The 23,826-nt window shown below is 44.0% G+C and overlaps 1 protein-coding gene across 3 annotated transcripts; it reads left to right on the plus strand.

Annotated features, from left to right (window-relative positions):
- Window positions 1-10,990: 10,990 nt before the first annotated feature.
- Window positions 10,991-23,713, plus strand: SAMD13 (sterile alpha motif domain containing 13). 3 transcript variants are annotated; one of them, XM_076338259.1, is made up of 4 exons: window positions 10,991-11,015; window positions 12,887-12,971; window positions 17,101-17,212; window positions 22,547-23,713. In XM_076338259.1, the coding sequence occupies exons 2-4, from the start codon at window positions 12,919-12,921 to the stop codon at window positions 22,688-22,690; spliced, it is 309 nt and encodes a 102-aa protein (XP_076194374.1). In that variant the 5' UTR covers window positions 10,991-11,015; window positions 12,887-12,918; the 3' UTR covers window positions 22,691-23,713. The 3 variants fall into 3 exon arrangements, with proteins under 3 accessions (XP_076194374.1, XP_076194371.1, XP_076194372.1); XM_076338256.1 differs by lacking the exon at window positions 10,991-11,015 and adding an exon at window positions 11,365-11,454; XM_076338257.1 differs by lacking the exon at window positions 10,991-11,015 and adding an exon at window positions 12,010-12,075.
- Window positions 23,714-23,826: the final 113 nt, after the last annotated feature.

Consider the following 23,826-nt stretch of genomic DNA (forward strand, 5'->3'; position numbering starts at 1 on the left):
GTTGTTCGGAGAGGCTCTGGTACCTGCTGTCTGTAACGCAGCTCCTCTTCCCGCTTTCCGAGCGGAGCTTCGGCCTCTTTGCCTCTGCTGCTCTACGCCTACTGACTGTGGGTTTGTGTTCTTCTTGGTTTCGTAGTACAAATGCTATATTACATTTTAAAGACCTTTGTACTTTTCCTAAAGCTGAGCTAAGAAACCACAAAAAGATCGTCTTCTGCTTTTACTACAGCTCCCATGCGAACATAGCATGACAAGCAGCAGATTTGAAGGTGTCATTCATATCTGTTCTTCTCATTTGCTGTGTGTAAGGAGGACTTATCCCAGATAAGAATTTGAGAACCATTCCATAAGAAACTGGTAAAAAGACGATTCCATTCTCCAGCTGGGGTGTGTATAGCTGATCTGGATGTGTTTGACAAAAAAAAAAAAAGTTGTATGACCACCAGAGTTTTACAAGTGTGGGTCTTGCACACGTTTTAAAAATGTTTTTAGTTGGCAGCTTGAGGAATCGACTCATTTGAGGCCTCTGACAGAAGGGGTAGAGCATGAGAGTCTAATGTCAGGCTGGGCAGCGATCGCTGCCAGTAAAAGGGTTAGAGCTCCACAAGGACGTTTAAATGTCTTACAGGTAGTAAATACTTGTCATCTTACATAGGAATTATGTGAAGTGTTGGGGTTTTTAGAAGGATAAGACGGGTATCTCGGGGCAAGATAGGATCTCAAGATAGCTTCCCTTCCTAACTTTTGAATTTGATGATGAATAAAAGTTTGAATTAAATCTGAGGTCTAGTCACATTTTGACCTTTTGTTGTTGCCTTTTTTTTTTGTCTACTCCAAAAAGGGATGCCTGCCTGAAGGAAACTTGCATATATTGAAAATGTAGTTTATTCTTATAATTCACTACTACAAAAAGTTCCTACCTCAGTGGGATAACAGCAGCTTGAGGTTTCCATGAAATCATTGGCATGAGTTCCCAATAGTCTATTTCAAAGCCAGTAAAATTTCCTTTAGAATCCTTACAGTCTGGTTGTCCTGTTCCCTCCCTCAGAGGGTCAAATACAAATGTTTTTGCAAACATGTATTTCTAAAAATTGTGTTTACGTGGCTCTTTGCTTTAAATTTTAAAAGCAACGTATCTGTGGTGTTCATTTGCATTAGCTTATGGTCAGTGAAACACGTAGGAAAGACCCAGTGACAAACTTGCACATTCCTTGTTAGTGCTCAGCTTACAAGATTTAGATTTTGATAGATTACACAGTAACAATCTAATCGCAAATTCTGCTCTTCGTGTTGAGAAGCAGCCTGCCTGAGGATGAGGCGTCTTCACTAAGGACAAGGTAGAGACAACACTTTGCCCGACACGTGGACGTGGTTGCAGCACAAAAGCTCTTTAGGGCGAAAAGGTTGTTCTAGTTGGAAGGAGTTTGAGGACGGAGGTCAGTGATCTGTTCCCATACATACGCAACCACAGTAACGGATGTTTTCCTTTGCTGGGAGGTAGAGGTCAGAGACTTCTTCCTTTGCCTTTGCTTCCAAGGTGCTGTGGAAGACGAAAGGACACAGCTGTAGGTATATTGACTCAAATGCAGCAAGGTCTCAGCAGCCTGGCATGTAGTGCAGTACGTTCTGAGTGTGTCCGGTCAGTTACAGGAAGAAATACTGGTGATCAGTGCAATAAAGAGAAAACTGGAGTGCTGGAAAGGCTTGATTAACTTTCTGACATTTTTCCACTATCAAGATAATTCGATTAAATAAAAAAAAAAATCCAACACCTTCTCATTTACATTTAGTGGCATATCAATGCTTTGGTCTACACAGCAATATCACAAGAACTGTCTTCTACTGGAAGTATTGTTCTTTACTGAGTATCTACACTGCTACTTTGAATGTGTATATAGTTATCTAAGTAATAGTCAGTTCAACAAAATGAATGCTTGATTGGGATGCCCTTTCAATTTCTTCCATCTTCACTGTCATCTTTCTACTTGATGTTTGCATAAAGCGGGGATCTAGGTGTCAGGACGCCATTAATGACAGGTAACACCTTGGATGAGTAAAACAACCTAATTCACCTGTCTCACAGGTGTGTTAATTGAGGTTAAGCAATCAATATTTGGTTATTTCATAAATGCCCAGAGTTTATAAAATAATCTCTCTTTTCAACTACCACCTTAAAAAAAAAAATTACAATTAAGTTCCTCCAGTAAATACATTATCTTTATTTCCCTTTATTCTCTTACCGTATATATCGGGAAGTATGCATCTGGCAAGCTTGCTTACCGGTGGGAAAAACTAAGAGAGGAGCTGAGCAGGTAGCCTTAGTAAAAACATTATGTTGTACCAGAAACAAGATCGTGGTGGCAGAATCATTCTAAGGGCTGCGTGATACAAGGTGTATAAGGTAGTGATGCAGTTTGTTAATGTTAGCACGTTAGTTCATGTCAGGAGTGCGGTTCTACTTCTATAGCAGTATCTGCCCCGTGGTTCAGGACGTAACGCAGGGACTTGGCTCCAGGAGGACATCCGCATCCGAGAGCCACCTCCCATGGCCAAAGCACCCATAGCTCACTCATTCTGGAAGAGGATTTCGTAATGGGACTGGGTCGGCTGCAAGGTACGTTTCCTGCCAAGGCAAGTACTGCAGCGAATGCTGGGGGAAAAATAACTCCCTAAAGTCTCGTAAATCAGTTGGTCTTTTTTAAAGCCACACAAGGAAACTTGAAATATCAACACCAATGCTTTTTTCCTCGGGATTTGTACAACCCAAAGCTATGCTTTAGGGCATGCCTAGCATTATGTCTGAAGTTATTAAACTGGTCTTAATTCTGCAACCACCTATTGACTAACAGAACTCAACCCTGACTTTTCTTGATTTTTTATGTTCCAGATTACTACAAAAACCTGTAAACTAAAATGAATCATGATCCCACCTTCACCTAGCTTCTCTGTAACAAAATGCTCTAGTTGCATTCGTTTGCCAGTAGATGGCACATTTATATGGTGTGGAACAGCGTGTGTAAGAAATGTCACCTGCAGAACACAGTAAGAACAATACACTTGGAAAATATTTAAGAGCAGTAGGGAATGAGAAATTTGGACTGTACCAGTCACATAATATGTCAGATAATGTATGCAAGACCAACCATGAGTATTTGTTGTTTATGTATTAGTAGATTTTGCCTTTAAATCCTTCTAGAGTTAATTATTAATACTTGCAATATTTTTTTTTACTGGTTTTCATATCAGCATCAGCAAAAAAGGAGGTTTTGACAGTAATTTGAACAAAAGAATTTTTTTCATAGTATGTATTATTGCACAAGCTGTATGAAAATTCCACTAAAAATCCCTGACTGATAAATACTATTTTCATTAGAGGCTAGAATCTGGGGGTCTGTTTTAATAGCACACAATCACGTTTCTGTATTATGTGCACTTGAAAGTTTGGAAATACACTACTTTTAACCAAAGGTTGTCACAAAAACAAATTGAAAAATGTTTCTAAGCCGGTTCATTAAATATATAGTATTTATAGTATAGTTGGATGCTGATCAAATTTAGATGTATCTCTACTAATTATAGTTATAACATTTACAGGCAAAAAACATTGTTCAATGTTTTTCTGAATTATGTGACCACCAGAGCAGTTGGAGAGAAAGTAAAGTTACAGCAGACCTGTTCTTGAGAGCGTCTCTGCTCAGAGCCTTGTCAACCAATTTAGAGCTGAGCAAATTTTTAAAAGGTCAGTTTAACTGTTACAACCTTAATGCATAACTTTTGAACGTCATGTCTGCTCACGTTCACCTGTGAATATCTGTTTGGTTTTGTTTTATACCAAAAGAGGGGAGCCAGGGTCATCTAATGTGCGACCGGTACGCTTACCCTGCTGTAACTGTGGTTCCTTTCTCGCAGTCGGTGGTACTGTTTGCAACCACGGTCTGCCAAACGACATGTGCATCCTTTGATCTTTCATATTTACACACAAAGCGTAGGGTTGTCATGATTTCTTCTGGTTTCCTCATAGTTCAGTGTCTGTGAGCAGAGAGAGAACCCGTAAGCCCCCCACTGGCACCAGTGACTGAGAACTGCAGAAAACACCCTTCTCTGGGTCCGTGGTGCTTTCAGTGGGCTGAGGAGCAGCATCCTCCGTGGCTGATCAATGGAAGAAACGCCATGTTCTGGTCTTCCACACCTGGTATCGGTTCTGGCAGTTATACCAGAACTGTAACGTGTAAAGAAGATGCCAGTATTTACCAGGACATGGGTGCTTTACAAATCTTAGAAATCTGGATGTTTCTAAAGCAGGCTAAAACTGCCTGCTACTGGCTAACTCTGCCTGCCTACTGGATATCTGGTGGAAAAACTTCACCGCCCTAGAAACTCACTGAATGGTCCGCCCGAACGCCTCTGAAGTACGATCATTCCCCAAAATGGCTATGGTTAGCAAAGGTGGACACCCTTCAAGAGCTTGCCACTGTCCAAGTGTTGCGTAGATCTCTGTGCATGCTCAGAATATTTTTTTTAGAAGAAAACCATAAAGGAACAGAATGGTTTGGCTGGACTCCTGATACCAAGGTGGGTTTGTGACTAAGCCTCTGCTCCTCTGTTCTTTATTGAGTGTATACATGGTCCTGAACCTTACTGACCTTGGCTTCTAAGAAAACCTCTTGATGGGAAGGTGATGTAAGGATGTTACAACAGTGCTTTTAAGGGGAAATCCACGACAACCCAGAAAGTCTGTGTAGGACTGAGCAGAAATCTCCATGGGCAGGTGTGGAGAAGGCTCTTACTGTCCCCACGTTGAAAACGGGAGAGCTCAGCACAACTGCATTGGAACATTTTGATTGCTGCTGTCAGGAAACAAGATGGGAATCTTATCTATTGTAAAAATAACGCATAAGTTAGGATTTTTAGAAATGAAGGAGGTATTTGGGGTTGTCCCTGCAGAAAATATTTTCCAGCTTGTGGACTAGGCGTCTATGATGGATGTTCCCTCGGTCTGGGTGCGGGTCTCCCCTGTCTCTTGAAAAGGTGTTGTGTGAGCGCTGTGTGGGCTCCTAGGTACGCTGTCTTCCACAGGGAAGTCTGTACTGGGCCCAGTTCCCAGGCACAGTGTCCAGGGAAGTAAAATCTCATACGGGAGGCTGGCGAGGTATCCGAAGTCAACTTTTCAGCCAGGACTGTCTTGTTATTAAGAAGATGGCAGCCTTACCCCTGTAAACATTGTCTGGAGAATGAGGAGAAGCGGAAGTGTACAGTGCCGACCCCGAGACCACTGCAGGGCAAAGCTGTCTAGCAGGCGCCGGGTTCCTGCCTCCCCTGCAGCCAAAGGGCCTGTGAATCGCGCTGTCACCACTAGTCACCACGTGGGTCACTGGGCCACCGAGGCGTCGAAATCAGGCTTTTGATGGTTTTTCAGTGATAGACAGTTCTTCACTCCTGCGAAAAAAGCTTCCCAGCAAAGTGGGGAAAAAACCTAGCACTAATTTCTTAATGTAGTGTTTGAAATACAGTTGCGATTTCTGCTACTGACATTTTTCTGTCCGTAACTGTGTTTTTCCATTCTTATGTGCATCAGCATGTTGCGCTTTTTCATTTGCCTCACTTCATACAACCAAAGTGCTACCTGTCAGATTTCCCATAGATTTAACAGCTATTTCACTGAGATGTCTGAGCCTTATTTATATAAATTTTTTTTATTAGGCTGGATTTCTGTTTTATGTTGGTATTTCATATGAATACTTTTTGTAAGCTTCTTGCTACATTATCACAAGCTAGGCAAATACGTGGCAGGTGTTACTGCTAGTATGGGCAGAATGAGTTGTGTTTTATGCAATGATTTTTTTTATACAAAGTATAAGCTTTAAAATAACAAGGGTTTAAGTCTGGACAGTAGCTTTATTAAATATAGAGCAATTACCAGGATAACAAGGAGCACAACAAAATAAGTAGGGCAGGAAATTCTCAGTGAAGTGGATATAATTCGTGTGCAGGAAGATTGATTTAAGCAATTCAGTCTTCGAAACCAGAGGAAGCAAAAGCAGAAAGGTACCACTGGCCTTGCATTGTAGTCAGCTGCTGTACACATTCATTTTTAGCCTGGTGTGAAGAGGGTGCAACTCTAGCCGTCTTATTGGGGATTCATACAATTGCAAAAAAAGTTTGGATAATGCTTACTCTGTAAAAAGGACCTTAGCATACTAAAGCAAAGATTTAAGGAACTCCCCATCAGGACAAAACAGGGGGTCTTTGCCATCCTGTTAATTACTGCCTTGTCAGTACATCTGAGCAGTGCTCCTCCCCTCCAGGCCTGCAGCAAGGGAGCTGTGTTGCTGATTCGGCACTGTGCACCTGCAGAGCTCTTAACCCATGAGTTGATCCTGAAAGCCAGAGCTTTTACAAAACTTTTTGCCCACCTACGGACCCTATTTTTTACCTTATAAGAGTGTACCCAGGTAACCGCATGGAATATAAATCGAGGCTGACTGGCTCTTGTGCTCTGACCTAGTACTTAAACATGCACTTCAACTTAATTGCCTTAGAAATGAATACCAGGTTGGTACAAGTCACTGTTGTATTCCTGCCACAGGTTTTCTGCCTTCCTTCCCTCCACACCTGCTTTACACCAGTGCTGTCTTTGGCCTTTTGTCTAGGCTTTTTGCAGAACTTCAGAGCAACATGACAATGCTCAGCCATGCAGAAAACCCTGGCAGGTCAGAAGGGGGCTGTGAAGAAGACACAGGATGGCTTTTGGATGACCTTCCTGGCCAAGGCAGGAATCAAAGAGAGGAGCTTCATTGCTGGACTCTGTGGGCAGACTGGAGTACTTTGCTGAGAACTGTCCCTCATTCCTCTATGCAATGCCTAAGTAGGGAAGGGAGAGCAGGACGACGGGCATTAAGCTGTCGATGCTGTGTAGCAAGGTAAGTGGCAAAATTCCATTCACACAAACTAGAAAGAATATGGACTGGAGTGGAAAAGAACTTAACTGAGGAAAGAGAGTTTTCTGAGAGTAAAGTGTTGGAAAGGTGCAACCTGGACCAGTAACGGGGACTTTGCCTCTTTCTGGGTGTACAGTAATTGCCAGGGACTGTGGAAAAGACCCTGAGGTATTTACCAATCCTAGAATGTCTAAAATCATCAGTGCCATACAGGTGTGTGACCAAAGACCTCCATAAGTGTAGTGTGGAGCTGGGGACTGTTCAGAGCAGACAGGGAAGGTAGAAGGTACCGCTGAGACCCTACTGCACCCCAGGGTGCAGCTCCAAATGTCTGCTCCTGGAAGGTGAATGTACACGAAGAGGCAAGGGGAACGAGCTCAGAAGATGCAGAGCTTATTGCAGAGAGAGTCTAAAAGGGCTATGGTCATTCAGACAGCTGAGTCTGTATAAGCAAGAAATACCAGAGAAACAGAGAAGTCAACTATTAAACTAAACAATGTTACTACAGGAACAAATAGGTATAAACTGTTCATGTATTTTTCAAGTTGCAAATTAAAAGTTCTTAACCACCAGTAAAGGGGAGCTTGACGCAGGCTTTCTGACTGGCGGAGTGGGGTGAGATTCCTCATGGGCTCAAAAACAGCGCTAGATGCGGATGTGGTTATGTGAGGGTTTGCCGGTGATGGCCGGAGATCAAACTCCACGGCCTGGAAGGTCCCTCTACGGTCCTGTATTGCTAGGAAGGAAATGATGCAAAAGGGATTTTTAGACTACTGTTATTAATAGACTGGAAACAGCTATAAATTAATTCAGTTTGGGTGGCAAGCGGTCATCTTAAACCTGTGTCACTTCTACACCTGTGACAAGAATTACTTAAAAACAGCCTGTGTTCCCTGTTCGTTTCCCCTGCTCCCAGTGCTGCGCATTGAGAGGAGCTGATGATTTTTGGCCGCTAGTCGCGTTTGGATGAAACCTCTCATCATTTTGGCTATCCCCGGCTTACTTTCTTCCTCGCGGCGAGCTGCGTTTCCAACCTGGCCGCCAGGAACCACAAATGGTCAGTGCCAGCCCCGAAATGTCTCCCTGAACACCCGGCGGGAAAGCATAGCACCTTCCAGCGTTTGTTCCACGCTCCAGTTCAGTCAGCAACGGCAGCTGGCCCCTTTGAAGGCCGCGCCACCGGCGCCTGTCAGAGGAGGGGGCGGCAGGCGGCCGGGCCCGCCGCGCCGGCCCGAGGGAGCGCCGCTGGGCCGCCCCCTGCGGGACTTCAGTTCCCAGCAGGCCCCGCGGCTGCCAGGCTGGCGGCTATTGGCGGGGCGGGGCGGGGCGCGGGCGGTAACGGTCCCGCCGGCCGTCACCGCCGCCTGGCGCCCAGGGCGGCTGACAGGCGGCCCGTCCCGCGCGGGGCCGCCCCTCGGCAGCCCGCCCTGCGAGCGGCTGGCGCTTGCCTTTGTGCCCGGGGGTAACTGAAACGCTCAGTCGCTCTTGACGAAGAAATACGTATTTTATACGCGGGTGTAACCCGTTCTACTCTGCACGAGACTGGTTTACGCAGAGGCGCTCTCCCAGCTTCTCTCGACGTGAAGCCACGGAAGTCCTTCGTTGTTTTCTCGCTTGATTTTCCCTCTGAACACGTTTAGCCATGTTTTTACCCAGGACACTGGAATAAGAAAGGTCTAAAGGGCTTTATTTTGCTCTGGGGGAGCTGAAATTCGGTACCCACCGCAGAGCGAACAGGGTGCTACGCTCTCCTTTGCCACACGCGCGGTGCATTTTGTCTTCACGTGCTGCTGTCACTTCCAGGGACCAAAAAATAATAGCTTTTCACTAGAAAACTGGCATTTTCCAATACCCAGAAAACAGGGTCAATTGGTGTCCGATAGCTACGCTGGCTTCTGCCTGTTTCTGCCTGCATAACAGCAGAAGTTCAGAAACACGCAGGGTTGACCCCTTAACCTGGATCTACCAACCCTGGTCTCGCTTCGTTCCCTACGGGGCCTGGAAACGTTTTTTGCCAGAAGCGGGATGCAAACAGTCAAACAAAAGTCTAACGCACTTTCCTGCTTTGTCTCCCTCCAGACGTAATCTCTTTTTAATTAAATTACCTTACCCCAATGAATGAAAATACAAACCACAGATCATATTCCACGTTGAATTTTTCCACAGCCCATTTTCTTAAAATTCCTCTCTCTGCTGTTCAAGGTCTTTTAGACGGAACACACGCACTGTGTGAGCCTCACTTCGAATACTCTAAGGATTAATTGAAGAACACGATGGAAGGAAGGGGAGAGCGTGAGTAAAATAGCTCGTTTATATTTGTATCCTCAAATGTCAGTTCGTTACCAAAGTTAGAAACCAGCTGATGCAGAAAACTCATTATGGCCTCATTTAGAATGCTCATTTCTTGAGAGACAAAAAAGAATTGCCTTGCGTGGCTTACTTGTCCAACACAAATATGCCACATTTTACCATACGCTTTGGGATGTGAAGTAAAGGGGGTTTTCTTTAGGGGGCAGTATGTTTAATACTCTGTTTAACTTGTTTATCTGCATTTATTTTAAATCCAAAGCAGTGAGGACTCCTGCTGCTCTCTGTTCTCAACGCTCCTATTACTCGAGTCCCATTATTTGCATAGTTTTTGCGAGCTTTGGTTATTTATTTGGCAGCATGCAAGTCAGGCAAAATGAAATGGTTGGGGAAGTCACGTCTACAGCCCTTTGCACAAAAGTGCACTTTTCCTGTGATTTTAGTGCTTGTAACTGTGTCTGGTTAGCAGTTAGGTGACTCGGATCTCTGTTCACAAGCGCGGCCAGGATGCAGTAAGCTGCTTCTGGGAGCGAGACAGACGCACGGTGCCTGGGACAGCCCCGCGCGCCGGCTCTGCTGGCCAGCAGGCTCCGTCTGTCGGTGCCGGCTGGGGCACTCGTGTCACGGAGCCATGACTTGCTCTGCAGACATCAAGCTGAAGTCACAGCTGGTTCTGTACGAATCCCCAGGTAGCCTGTAGTGTCCCCCTTGCCTCACCAAGAACAGCAAGGGTGTAACTTGAGTGGTTTGACTCGGAAATTCTGCAAGTAAAACATCCCACAAATTTGTACTAACCCAGGCTGTTAAGGATGGTGAAAAGGTCACTACATCTGAGCTGTGGTTGGGACGCAGCCCTGGTGCTGAGGGGAATCTGCAAGCCCGTCTGTGGGGAAGGCAGGGTACGTTGCTTGGTTGGTTGGTATCGTTTGCTTAATTTCCCTAGCACTGACGCCGTGTCATCCGTCTAACACTTCTGTGCCATTAGAAAACATCCTGAATCGAGGGAAATTTGGAAGAAGAAATTAACAATTAGTGTAATAAAGAAAAAAAAACCCACGTGCAATTACAAATGTTGGCAAGTTTCTCCAGCATTAATCTCCGCGGGCGAGATTTTATTGCCGGTGGGCCAGACTTAGTCATTTGTAGGCCCTTCGAGTTGTACCTTACTGTACAGCAAATCCCGTGGGTATCTGGGGGTCTCCCTGTGAACTAAGGTGTAGCGCTTACGGGAATAAGCGATGTACCTCTCCCCGGGAATCGCTGTCTCCATCTCCTCTCCTCCCCCGGTCCCGGCGGTGGCACGGTGGTGGTGGTGGCGGCGGCGGCACAGTTGCGCTGTCCCTAGTCACCCCTCTTTCCCGTCACCCTGAGCCTGCCCGTGCTCCGGTTCCAGAGAAAGCCAAGTGTCTACTATGCACCTGCAAGTTGACGAACTCATTCTAGAAATGAATTTTATGTACCTTTATCAATTTTCCGAGATCTGGCTGTTCCTATTTCCCACCTTGTGTAAATTTTCCTCGGGTGAGCTACTGCATCCTTCAACAACTACCTGCGGATTTTTTGCCTTCGCCCCCCCTTACCGTTACTACGTACACCCCATTTGGTAGGAGGAGTAGGAATGTTTACAAGGAGGTCCTAAGAAACTCAGGTCATGAATCCAGCATCGAGTCCTCCTCTCCGGCCGTGTGCCGCGGGCGGGTTTGCAGCCGGCCGTGCCCGCAGCGCTCCGGCACCGGCGCTGCCGCCGCCCTGCCCGCGGCTCCCCCGCAGGTAAGCGCTGCCGGAGGGAAGCCGCTCCCCGGGGGGCGTCGGTCCCTGCTCCCCCCTCCCACCCCCAGCCCGACAAACTTCCCGAGGTGCCCTCCCGAGCCTCCGCGGTGCGGGCGCTTGCGAGGAAGGGGGCTGCTGCCGGGCGGCAGGCGGGGGGACCCCGCGGCGCCCCGGGCCCCCTGACGGCGCGGAGGCGGGTGGGGGGGTGGGGGGCGGCGCAGCGCTGCGCCTTTAAAACGGCCGCCATGACGCGGGCGGCGGTTGGTGCGGGCCGTGTGTGGCGGCCGCGTCACGCGGGCCGGGAGCCAGGCGGGGCTGCTGCCCGGTGTCAAACTGAGCCGCCTCAGAGCGCCCCGCTGCCGGCGGGGGGGGGGCGGGAGCCGGGGGCTCCGCCGCTCCGGAGCAGCCTGTAGCAATGCTTTGGTTTAGTTGCTCGTAGGTAGGTTTTTCTGTCTTACTTCCCCCCACCCACCCCCACCCCCACCCCCCATAGCCAAAAAATGACAATGTGGTGCAGTGCTGCCTGGCGAACGGTTTCGGAGGTGCTGGTAAAATGGTGAACGCGTGTCACACAGTCCCGGCGGAGCCGTCTCCTCGCCCGCCGGGGGGGGGGGAAGGGGAGCCCCCCGACGCCCGGGTGGCTGCGCGGGGCCGCGGGCTCCGCGGAAGGTGCCCTGCCCCGAGCCCGGGGCGGCTGCCGGGTCCTGCGCGGCCGGGGCGAGGGGACCTTCCGCAGATCGGCTGGTGCGGTTGTCGTTTTGCGGTCACCTCAGGTGAACCACGAAGTGGTTTGAGGGAATGCGTTGAGTTATTCGGTCAGCGGTACAGGAAGAAGCATCTTTTCGATTAGTTTGTTACTGTTTTCTTGGTGCTTTACGTGCTGCTAGCTGTATAATAAAGGGTCTTTTTTCTTCTTTTTTAACGGCAGTATTAATTGCTATCCTCTATTTTTGCAAAGTTTTAGCTGAAGAGCGTGATTTCCCTATTCTGTACTTCCCAGAGCTCCGTGACATTTCACTGGCATCCATTAATGCTACAGCAAGAACATCCTGAGTCCTTGGTCAGTTCTTTGGTGCTCTCTGAAATAGAAATGGCTTGCTTGAGAACAGAAAGAAAAGGCTCGGGTCATTTCTGCGTGTTCCGTGGAGCGGTGGAAAAAGCTGTGTGGTGAAAGTACTCCAGCATGCTGTGAGGAGGGAAACAAACAGGATTTTCCTCTGTGTCCTTCGTATGCTCCTTCTCCCTTTCAGAGTTTAGTATACCATACCTATAGAAGAAGCTGTGCTAGCGCAGGAAGGATGGTCTTATGGATAAGATACTGATTTAGGCCTCAGGAGTTTGGGGCTGAATTAGTAACTCTGCTTACCAGCTTTATGTGTGAGTTGGGTATAAGTCACTTTGTGCTCCTCTGTACCCCAGATTCCCCATTTGTAAAACAAGGCTATGGATTTCAAAACCTCGCTAGGGATAAGATCATACGTCTGTTTGGATCCTCTGTATAGCAGGGTGACTGAAGGCATAATAAGCCCTCTTGATATCTAGCTATGTATTGCAGGTCAATCTCTAGGTGTATGAATATATAGTTTGATCAAAATTGTATTAGTTTCAAAAAGGATCAAATGTAATCACCTACCTTGATTTTTCAGGCATGAAATATTTCTTGTGTTTGAAGCACAGGTCAGCTTTTCCTAGTTCATTAGCTATTATCCTCGGCTTTGCCAGGCTTCTGAGGAAAGCAGTCTTTGACAGCACCTTTGCTCTCAGGTGGAAACGTGGTTGTGTCCCTGTAGAATGCTTGTCTCTGTTACACTATGTTGCTCTTTTCATACTACCAATAATTAAACACGGCTTTTTTCCCCCCTATTGATCAGTTGCTGAAGTAAAAGAAACCTCTATCCTCCCCATGCTAACTGTTGACATGGAAAACAAGGAAAATGGCTCTCTGGATGTCAAAAAGTAAGTGAATCCATAGTGTTCAGTTTATGTAAACAGCACATGGATTTTGATTGTAGTTTTCCTTTGACTTAATGCGGTTGGCAAGGGTGGGCACCTCCATCTTCGCTCATTTCAAACCTTCCCTGTTCTCAATAACTTTTATTGTATTTCAACTTCGAAATAGAAGAGTCTCGGGCACGGAATTGATTAAAAGTGGTATGTGGGAGGACTTGTATAGCAATGGAGAGATGCAGAAGCCAGTAACTTAAGTTAGGGGTGTACCTTTCTCCATTGATTTCTCCTCTCAACCAGAGACTAAAGCAAGTGGTAGCACTGTAACCAATACTCTACCTCTGCTCACCTGTCTGCTAGTGGCTTTTGCAGAACCGGTGCCTGATGGCGAGAAGTGTCCTGTGTGGAAGTCTCCTCTCTCTCTCTTTCGGCGAGGTATATGTCCTTCTCTGCTCACTGCCTAGCCATCTAGAGCTGAGAAGTAGTAGCAGCAGCATATGTCTTTGGTGTCAGTTCTCTTCTGGAACAGATATTTTAAGCTGTTCGCTGGAGAAGCCCTAAACTGCTGGGGTTTTACTTCAGACCTAGGGTGGGAATAAGACAGAGACATGGTGTGCACTGCTCTACAATTTTCTTCAGTGTGGTAGACTGCAGGCTAAGGGGTAGGAACTGTTTTGGAGGCATTTCCATATCCTTAAGGGTCAGCATTAGGACCAGCAATTCTGAATGAAGTTATGATCTGAGAAGTGGAGTTCTGTGTGGAAAAACTTGGCCTTGCCGCTTTAGGGTTATAGAAGCCATGCTGAGATACATATATACATATATAGATACATAAAAAAAAAAAAAACTACACATAAAGAAAGGTACCAGAGAGAGTTCTTAGTCTGTCCTCTCAAACTGCAACACTTCTGCAAAGGTGCACCTCATTCTTCTCCTTCAGATCTGTTTTCCATAAGCCTTCCAAGAAAACTTGACAATGCTTAGGCTCCCAGGCACTAGAGTAATATAAATAATACTAATTATAATGGTCACTTCAGGGTGCTGATAAAACACCTGATTATGACACAGCATCAAAAGATTTGATGGCAGCCATTAAAATCAGCATGCTCCCCCTTCACTTGAGACATTGGTTACACCACACCAACATAAAATGCATTTCCCTATTTGGCGACTATGAATAGATTATACCATGTGTGTCCCTCAGAAGCCACCTTCAGCTGGCAGTCTTGCTTCTACAGTGAGGACTCCGGGAGGGGGAGAAGGGAGGCAGTCAAAGCAAGGACAGTTTGCATTTAATCGTTTTCCCCTGAGGCTTAGGTGATAAAGGCTCGACTACTAATTGTGAAGGTGGCTTTTTAAAACTGATGGGGATTGTAATTAAACTGATCAGGAGCTGTGGTTTCTAAATGAATGTATACTGTATGTATGTGTGCATATCTACAAAGGAAGTATTTGGCACTTTCCTGAAGTGGTTATAAATAGCTTGGATAAAATCTGTTTGTTCGCAGCTATATCCTTTCAGGCCTTGCTGCTTCTGCCACATGATGGCAATAAAGGCACAGGGACAGTGGTGAAAAGCAGACAAGCCTAATCTTTATTCACTATCGGTGCATCTAGTATCTCATTACAAAGCCTAAAATGCCAGTCCTCTTAAGATTTTACAGCATCCAGGATGTCTGGCATAAACCGGTGTATGGCTAAGCCATGGCTGCTAGGCATTCCCTTTTCCTGTCTAAAGAATAGAGCCATGTGCAACAGCAGGGCAAAGAGGATACTGTCAAAGTCTAGAAGCCAAATGAGCATCTGTGTGGGTAGATAGACTCCAACAGTCTGCCACATGCCTTTGAGTCTTCTGCAGCTGTAGCTGTGGAAATTGGCTCCACTTGAGGTCCAGCATGATGCTATTCCTTGTGGCAGGAACTTGCAATTATTTCCTGTGATTAGTTAATGACTAAGGTAGAGCCCCTGAAGTCGTTGCAGTTGGGCCTGGGATGGGGCTGGACCAAATTGTAGTTCCCTACTGGTAATAGAAGAGCTACATGAAGAACTAATGCACCTGGGCTGAAATACAAAATTGTGGGAAGGAAGGTTTGGGACCATGTTTAGTTTGAAATTAAAGTGTTTTGGGAAGTAAGCAAAATATGGTTAGGAGGTACTTTTACAGACTGAATCTTTTATTTGCTGTTTAGAAATAATTAAATTCAGTATCTTTTAGGATTTATTATGTTTTTTTAAAATACTGAGTTGTTGGGGGTTTGTTTAATTTTAAGTAGAAGATGAGTCATTGAAAGTGATAGTCTATGTCTTAGGGAAAATGCAAAGATTTAAATATAATTCTTCAAATGCTGCTTTTACAAATACATGTAGGTTTTGTGTGGTGCTTTTCACATTTTACTTCTTAAGCCTCAGAATGTGCACAACACCAAAAATCTTAATTGAAAGGCATTCTTTGATTTAAAAAAAAAAAAAGCGCAGCTCCGATAAGGCCAGATAGTCTCATTTTCAGTTTTGCTGAGTGTTGCCCTTCTATGTAATCACAATCAGTGAAGCGATTCATGAAGTCAGTCATTACTTGATGAGAAAAAGTAAGAAACTCTGGCCCTTTGCTCATTGCTCTGAGATATGTGTATATTCCATGTGATAAGTGAAAGAAACTGCTTTTAGAAGGCCAAGTGCAGCATACAGTGTGATATTGAGGTTGCAGTGTTGAGTCTCTAGGGCCAGAATTTTGTTGTCATATTGACAGGTACATTCCAAGAGTTAGGGGAGAAGCAAAAATCATTGTGTTCATGAGCCCTCCTTCCCAGGGCTCAGCTAGTTGTAGAAATTGGGATGTTGTAGAAACAGCAATGGGAGGCACTACATGTGATTCTGTTAACTTCTCTTCATGGCTGGTTGGAAAAATGGTTGGCCCTTGATTCACTCAGTTATTTTGCTGAAAGACATACAAGTCTAGCCAAGACAGAGGTCATGACAGTTAAAAGAGAAAAATTTGAAGGACAGAATAAAAATGCTATCAGGAGAGTATAATCTGTGTTTCTTTTCCAGCTGGTGCTGTTGAAAATCAAAGTCCTGCCTCTAAGCTTCAGGATCTGAAATGGACAGGATTCTGACATCTGCCCTGATCTGTACATTTTCAATATTTCTTCGTTAGCATTATGGTTAAGCATGCAGAACAGTGGAAAATGTCTGGCATGAATTTTGGGACTTCTAGTTGGAGAAACATGTTAAAGAAGTTCTTTATTTTGATGTCTTGCTCTTCATCCTCCCAAATTGCTATAGGAAAGGCAATCAAGCTCACTGTGTGTCTTTTTTACTAAGAATTTGCAGATACACAAAGGTTATTTAAGATAGAGTGATGGCAGGTTGAGGATAAGAAATGCAGGAGAAGGTTAGTAATATGAATGATTGGTTGTTTTTGCTACTGTCAAATACAAAATTTGATACTGTCAAATGTCAAATTTGCCTGAGGTCAATCACAGAAGGAATTCATTCTGATTGAGTTTAACAGATGTTTTCTCAGATTCATAGCTATTTAAAAAGTCCATAGATTTGTCCAAAGATGAGTCCAAAACCAATTTTGGGAAATTTTCTATATTGAGCAATTAGTGCAATCATTGGTGCCTCTCTTTTTTTTTTTTTTTGGTTGTTGTTGTTGTTTTGCAAGGTAAAGATGATTTCCAGTAGTTTCTACCCATGTTACAAGGAAGCACAGTCTCATCTGGGAAAAGAATAATCCACATACTGCAATTCTTTATAAGTACTTGGTAGATGAAAACAAGCTGCAGTCTTGAAAGACAGGGATTTGGTACCTCAGTCATGGTAGTCTTTGTTCTCCAGCTGCAAAGGCAGCACACTTGCAGGAAAAGATCCTGACTGATTGCCTTTGGCTGATGTGAAGATTCATATACTTTCTTCTTTTCTGAAGGGAGAGGTACCTCAGTTGTCCCCAGCATCGGGTCTTTGAAATGGAAGAGAACAGGAGTGACTGTTCTGTATTGGGGCAGGGGGAGGTGTGCCGAAGGATACTTTTCCTGGAGGAACAAGGAAGGAGGGGATGTACATGGGATGTGCACAAAGAAGCAGCAGACGCTCTGCACACACTTAGTGATTACTTGTCTGGATTTGCACTTTGCAGTTCAGTAGAGAACGGGAGACCTCCGGATCCTGCTGACTGGGCTGTTATCGATGTTGTGAATTATTTCAGAACAGCTGGATTTGAAGAACAAGCCAATGCTTTTCAAGAACAGGTAAATCTGTTAGGAAACACCTTTTGACTGCCACCAGTTTCTCACATTGCACATTTTTGCCATGGACCTGGTTATATACTGTTAAATGGGAGTGAAAATCCCACATTAATGGGGGGATTTGAGTCTGTTATTGGGTGAAAATCCATGGGACTATGGTCTTTGAGTAATAATATTGTTCTACAAGGTATAGATAATGGGTTGCAGTTTGTTTAAAAGTGTCATCTGAAAGGTGAGGAATCTAAACAAATTTTCTGGCTTGGACTCAGTCTCCCTATACAACCCACTCAGTTTCACTGTCGTCTTATTTAAAATGTGAATGGTAATTCCCTTCTTCCTTCGTGTATTTTGCAAATACACTCATGAATATTTATAAAATCCGGGGCTCCTAAGAAGCAAGTTGCTTTTGAAGACCTAGGGTAAAAAAGGGGCTGCTGTGTTGCGTTGAACTTGGCAGTGCAAGTGAACAGGGAAAGGACAAGTTGGCAATAAAGGGAAGAATCTTTTTAGGCACAGGAGCAGCGTGTTTGTAGGACTCAGTGTGAGAAAGAGGTTGGGTCTTCATTTCTGTGCCTTGTACCTGCTGATGCTAATGGATGGCTTCTTTTGGTAGTTTTGATCAGCAAAGACCTTAACAGTCATATGGCCCCTTGTAACTCACCTGTCAGCACACTGGTACGGTGTATTAGTGGGGCAGGATAGGGAAGTTGGCTTACTTGGCCTACAGCCCAGCTGTTCCATAGAGAAGGAACGTACACCTTCAGATTGTCAGTTCAGCACCTTCCCTGGTAAGTCTATAGGTTTGCGTGCGACTACCAGGAAATTAGTTACCAACACTTGTATTTAGTATCAAAGTAGATGGCTTGACTTTCCAAGGCACTGAGATAGTGCAAGTTGTTGGCAGCTTTTCAGGGAAACAGTACATCCAATGTGAAATAACGTTACTGTTGGTCAGGTTAATCTTGCTGACCTTCAGCACCTGGACAGTGAAATCCCATCTGATTGTAATTGGTAAGTATAACAGAGTATCTAAATTTAGTGTATCCATTCCTTAATACCAGCATCCATGTCTCCTCAACAGCCCTGGAAATGTGGCTTAAAAGACCACACAGGCGAAGTAATTGCAGCCTCTGGGGTTTTTTCCTCATACTGACAGATACCTCTGACTTTCATCAAATATCTTAACCTCTCTGCACCTCAGCTGGCTTGTCAATAATACTGCGGTAATTACTACTGATCTTGCAGCAGCAAGGTGAGGCTAACTCATGAGTTTTGGCAAAGCAATTTGCAAGAGCCTGATGGAAAGCAGCATAGAAGTAGAGTGTAAAGGTTTTATTAGTATTCTGCAGTGAGGGCAAATGGCTTCAGGAGAATAGCTGAAGTAAGCTGCTTTTTAGCAATGTGTTGCCAGGGCTCTGCTAGAATAGCCATGGGTAGAAATGTGGCTGTGATTCTGCTGCCAACTTCACTTTATGCCAAAGCCTTGGAGACAGAGGCTGACAGCTGCCACCAAGATACGGCCAGGAGATGTGGGGCGGACACTCACAGCAGAAGTCATTGTCACTTCTTTCCCCCTCCATTCCCTTAGCAGCATGAGGAGGAGCAAGTGCCTGGTTCTCCATGCCAGCTCTGCCAGCCCATTGCCTGTCTGCACCAGGAACAGCCCCAGGAACAACCCTGTCCCTCACCTCTTATCAGTGGTGGTGGTCTGTTTCCTCTACACAGTTTACTAGCCACTAACTTTAACTCTGTGTATTTATGGTATTCGTTACCAGGATCTCCCAGGCCTTCCAGGTATGGCAGTGCAGTCAGGTTCAATTTGAACCCTTAGCCATCCTCTGTCTATAGAGTGACCAGGTGTGCAGCTGAAGCTCTGACCATCTCCGTTTTTCTCTGCCATTTGTACTGCAGCTTGCCTGGGTCCCAGAAACCTAAATTCGTTTCATCTGCTACTGCACTGAATATGTACTGGAGGGGGAATGAGGTTGTAAATGGTAGAGGAAAGTAATCCATTTCACCTACAACACTGGGAAACTGTTTTTCACTGAACTGCTTCAGTAGGGGAAGCACAATGGTTTCCTTACAAAACATCCATAGCCCAGAATGTAATCATGAGATCTATTATCACATGCAGCTTTTACACAACAATAACTGAGTCTACACTTTCTTTTGATGAATCTGAATACATCTGGACTCACCCAAAGCAAGTGACTCAAAGAATTTTTAAGACCTGAATTTTTCTTACAACATTTTAAGGAAAATGAGAAGACATTTTAAGGACTGCAGAATGTTTTATTAAAACTATATTTTAAGTGCTGGTAAGAAATGATGTTTGTACGATGACTATACATTATTCCTTCTTGGAGTTCCACTGATGTCAGCAAGTCAAAAGAGCTCACTGATGAAAACAGATTCAACTGAAAGATGTTGCCCAATAACAAAAAACCATAACATCAGCAAGCAAATCAGACAAGCCAAGAAGTTGGGGGCACAAGATAACACTAGAGAGAGGCAGATCAGATGCAGGATGAGGGTGTGAACACCTTCAAAGAACTGCTGCCTGCTAGTACGTGGCTGAGCTTTCTCTAGGAGCCCTGGGAGCACAGGGGGCTGTGGCTCACTCGAAGACTGAAGCTGTTTGCCATATCTCAAGACATGCTAGCGCTATGCCTGACCTTCATTATTGCCCATGTAGCTTCTTAACCGTTATTATTGCAGTAGCCAAATAAGCCCGAGTAACCCAATGGTAGTTTGCTGGCCTCGCTGCAGTGCCTTACCGGAAGGGAAACGGGTTTGATGGTAGGTTGTGTCCACTGCTGCTTTCTAGCAGAGCCATTGCATGGAGGAGTATGTGGGCATGCTGGCTGCCATGCCATAATCACTCATTTCTACCCGGATATGTTTAGAGAACCAGTTTTCTATTCAATGAAAGCCTTAGTAATTACCAACATTTCTAGAATCCACGAGGAGCCCTGTGGTAGAAGAAGGGAAAAGAATAGATGCTTTTTTCCTATTCTTGGAGTTTCTCCTGTTCCAGGTACTGGATTTACTTCATTTGGATCCTACCAAGTTGGAGGCTGTTCTTCCTCCATAGCATCGTTGAACAGCAGCAGAAAAGACAACTTCAGATCAGTCATAACAATGAGCAAAATACTCACTGGTGTCAAAATTCCCACAGAAAGAATTGTGATAAATAGAAAAGAGAGAATAGAAACTGGTTTTAACCATTAACATTCTCAACAGTAATTGGAAAGAGGCAGCTGCTATAATTGGGTAAAAAGTTATTGAAAACTTCTTTCTTTTAGAAATACTGTTACATTGCGCTCCTCTGGGGGATTAGCAGTCATATCTCTTGGGGAGATTTTAAAGAAATTCCACTTTCAGCTGATCTTTGACTCTGTTGTGGCTTGTCCATGTATTTTGTATTTATAAACTTTATCAAATCATAAGAGAGATCAGTCTGGACAAATTCATGCTAATATAAGTCTTCCTCTTTTCACGTTGAATTGTAATCAAGGACGGGATCTCTGACATTTCCAAGACAACGTTTAATATTTCGAAGGAAGATGGTGCAGTGGGATAAATTGATGTGTGATGTTTATAATATTTATCAAAATACAAAATTTTGGCAATATATTGTCATGGACAACAACAATATACGCAAGCATTTGAACTGGTTGTTGGCTATTGATAACAAATTCAACATTTAATGGTGTGGTTTTTATTAAAAGTAAAAAAGAATGTAACAGCAGAGTGAAGTCCGGTGCAGGAGAATGCCATAAGGCTATATACTTCTTTGGGCTATGACGACATTGGGAGGTCTAGCTGTGTTGAGACACCAGTCAATGCATTGTTGTGTAGGTGTAGCTTCTGTTTCCTGAGTAGTGCAGTGTGATTGAACTGTAGGAATGTGTAAAGAAAAGGATGGTCCCATGTCTAAAATGCAGATGGGAGTTGAGAGATGTGGATTCTTTCTCTTCCATTTTGACCTTTGAAAAATCATTTACAGGTAGTTTTCAAACATACAACAAGTTTTGAGGTGGAAAAAACCCCAAAGCCTACAGGATTTCTAATCTAAATAGGTCAGACAGCCAAGGTTTGAGAGAAAAAAAACCCAAAACATATCTGTGATTTTGTCCTGGTTTCGGCAGGGATAGAGTTAATTTCCTTTCTAGTAGCTGGTACAGTGCTGTGCTTTGGATTTAGGATGAGAACAAAGTTGATAATGCACGGATGTTTTAGTTGTTGCTAAGCAGTGCTTACACTAGTCAAGGACTTTTCAGCTTCCCATGCTCTACTGACTGAGAAGGCTGGAGGTGCACAAGAAGCTGGGAGGGGGCACAGCCAGGACAGCTGACCCAAACTGGCCAAAGGGACATTCCATACCGTGTGACGTCATGCTCAGTACATAAACTGGGAAAACTGGCCGGGGGGGGCCGCTGCTCGGGGACTGGCTGGGCATCAGTCGGCGGGTGGTGAGCAATTGTACTGTGCATCACTTGTTTTGTGTATTATTATTATTATCATATTATTATTATCATTTTATTTCAATTATTAAACTTTTTTTATCTCAACCCACGAGTTTTTCTAACTTGTGCTCTTCCAATTCTCTCCCCCATCCCACCGGGTGGGGGGGAGTGAGCGAGTGGCTGCGTGGTGCTTAGTTGCCGACTGAAATTAAACCACGACAGATTTAAAAGTGGGAATTTTAAGCAGGAACAAGTAGAGGTTGTTGAGACCTAAGCTGGGAAATTGCTGCTTTTAGCCTCTTCCTTTGTAAATGGAGGAGGAGAAGTTCTCTCAAGAGTGTTGAGCTCCACGGTTAGGCCCTTCTAAAACTCCTGATTGCAGGAGTCTTTTTTCTTTTCTTTCTTTCCCCCGCAGGAAGCATGGGAAGGTTGGCCTATTAAGGAAGCACCTGAAGTTGTTAGCAGATACTGACTAGTCCAAACTTGCATATTGCTGTTAATGGTAATTCTTCTGAAATGCACTTCATAAGCCACCTTCTTAAGAGTATCCTTCCCTTAATGGCTGATAATGAGGCAATCTGTGCATATACCTATTAATTTGAAACAGATTTACAAGGAGGGAATTTTGAAATTAGGCTCATTTGGGTTTTGTGCTTGACTAAATAATATTTATGCCTCAGTCAGCACAGGTGAGCGCTTGAAAAGCAGACAGCAGGATTTAGCAGCTCTAAACATAGTTTCAGGAAAATAAAGGCTACTATTTCTTTTCTCATTGCTCCTCTGTAGTAGTCTTCCGTTTGTTGCATGACTGTTCTCATCTGTTAGATTTGTACATTTGTCTTTATCAACTCTTTAATTCTTCTTATAGGAAATTGATGGCAAATCATTACTGTTGATGACAAGAAATGATGTACTGACTGGACTTTCATTAAAACTGGGGCCTGCGCTGAAAATCTATGAATATCACGTAAAACCTCTACAGACACAACATCTAAAGAACAACTCTTTATAGCGAATTGTCTAATTGGGGTCATGTTGTGCCTCAAACAATAAATAAGCAATTTGGTTTCATGTGATGGAACTTTGTAAAGAGAGAATATATCTATTAAGAATTTAAACCAAATTACAATATATATCCTATTGGATAGAGTTGGCAATATACTATATACGGAGTCTGAACTGAGAGAGGTGGTGTGTATTTTTTACATAGTACATAATGATTTTCTCTTTTAGGAATTGTCAATGAGCATGTTGAGATAGCTACATCACTGTATCCAGAACAAAGGGGAGGTATGTCATTCTCATTTTTGAGCCAGACATGTTCTTGATTTCGTGAATTAAAATACCAAAAAGAAAAACCAAACCCAAATAAAGTTTACATGCATCTTTGGGAGAGAGAAACCAGTTAAAGTAGGTTTTGGTTTACATTAAAGACCTACTAAATTTACTACTCATAATTTTAGGATGGGACTGATGCTTGCCAACTCACCCTTTTTTGCAGAGGGTCCTATTTTGACCTTATTAAGGTTTACTCGTGGTATGCTGCAATGTTTAAAGCTGTACATACAACTAACATAACCCCTTCAATAGCAGAAGGCGTTGCTGACAGGTGAAACTGGGTTGTGTATTTTTTGCTGTCCTTTAAATTTTCAGCTTGTTTTCACCTGTTTTTAATAGTAGTTCTATGTAAAGTATAGTTGGTTTTAAAAAGTTTGTGTTGCTTTGCAAAACAAAAAACCTTCATTTTACTCCTTTTTTAATTTATGATAACTTGTTTTCTAACAATATGCAGAAATTTGTACGAAGTAAAATTCTGCACATTTTTAATATTGTCTGTCATTGGTGTTGTAATGGTTGATTTTTTTTTTAATGCTTTACTTAACGGTTTGAATAATTGTTTTAAAAACTGAAAGAAGCTGTCTCGTCACCATACATCTCTGTTAAAAGAGAGTCTTGTTCAATCTGTTTGTACCAGTTCCCTATTTGATAGGTTGCTTGCTATATCCCAATAAAGCATTGCTTATGTTTGGATTCAGTTTACTTTACAGATCTTTTACTTTTTTCTGTTTCTTTGTTGTGGTATATTGGAGCTCCTGTTTTTCTCCATTTTCCCATTAAAAAGGTACCAAAACCTACTTAATATTCTAT

The sequence above is a fragment of the Aptenodytes patagonicus genome, chromosome 5 (genome assembly GCF_965638725.1).
Source record: "Aptenodytes patagonicus chromosome 5, bAptPat1.pri.cur, whole genome shotgun sequence".
NCBI lineage: Eukaryota > Metazoa > Chordata > Aves > Sphenisciformes > Spheniscidae > Aptenodytes > Aptenodytes patagonicus.

Excerpts from the sequence above, each read along its gene's own strand:
- SAMD13 (XM_076338259.1), top strand. The coding sequence starts at position 12,919 with ATGCTAACTGTTGACATGGAAAACAAGGAAAATGGCTCTCTGGATGTC. Across the intron at positions 12,972-17,100 it reads GGCTCTCTGGATGTCAAAAA|TTCAGTAGAGAACGGGAGAC; the intron begins GTAAGTGAATCC and ends TGCACTTTGCAG. Across the intron at positions 17,213-22,546 it reads CCAATGCTTTTCAAGAACAG|GAAATTGATGGCAAATCATT; the intron begins GTAAATCTGTTA and ends TTCTTCTTATAG.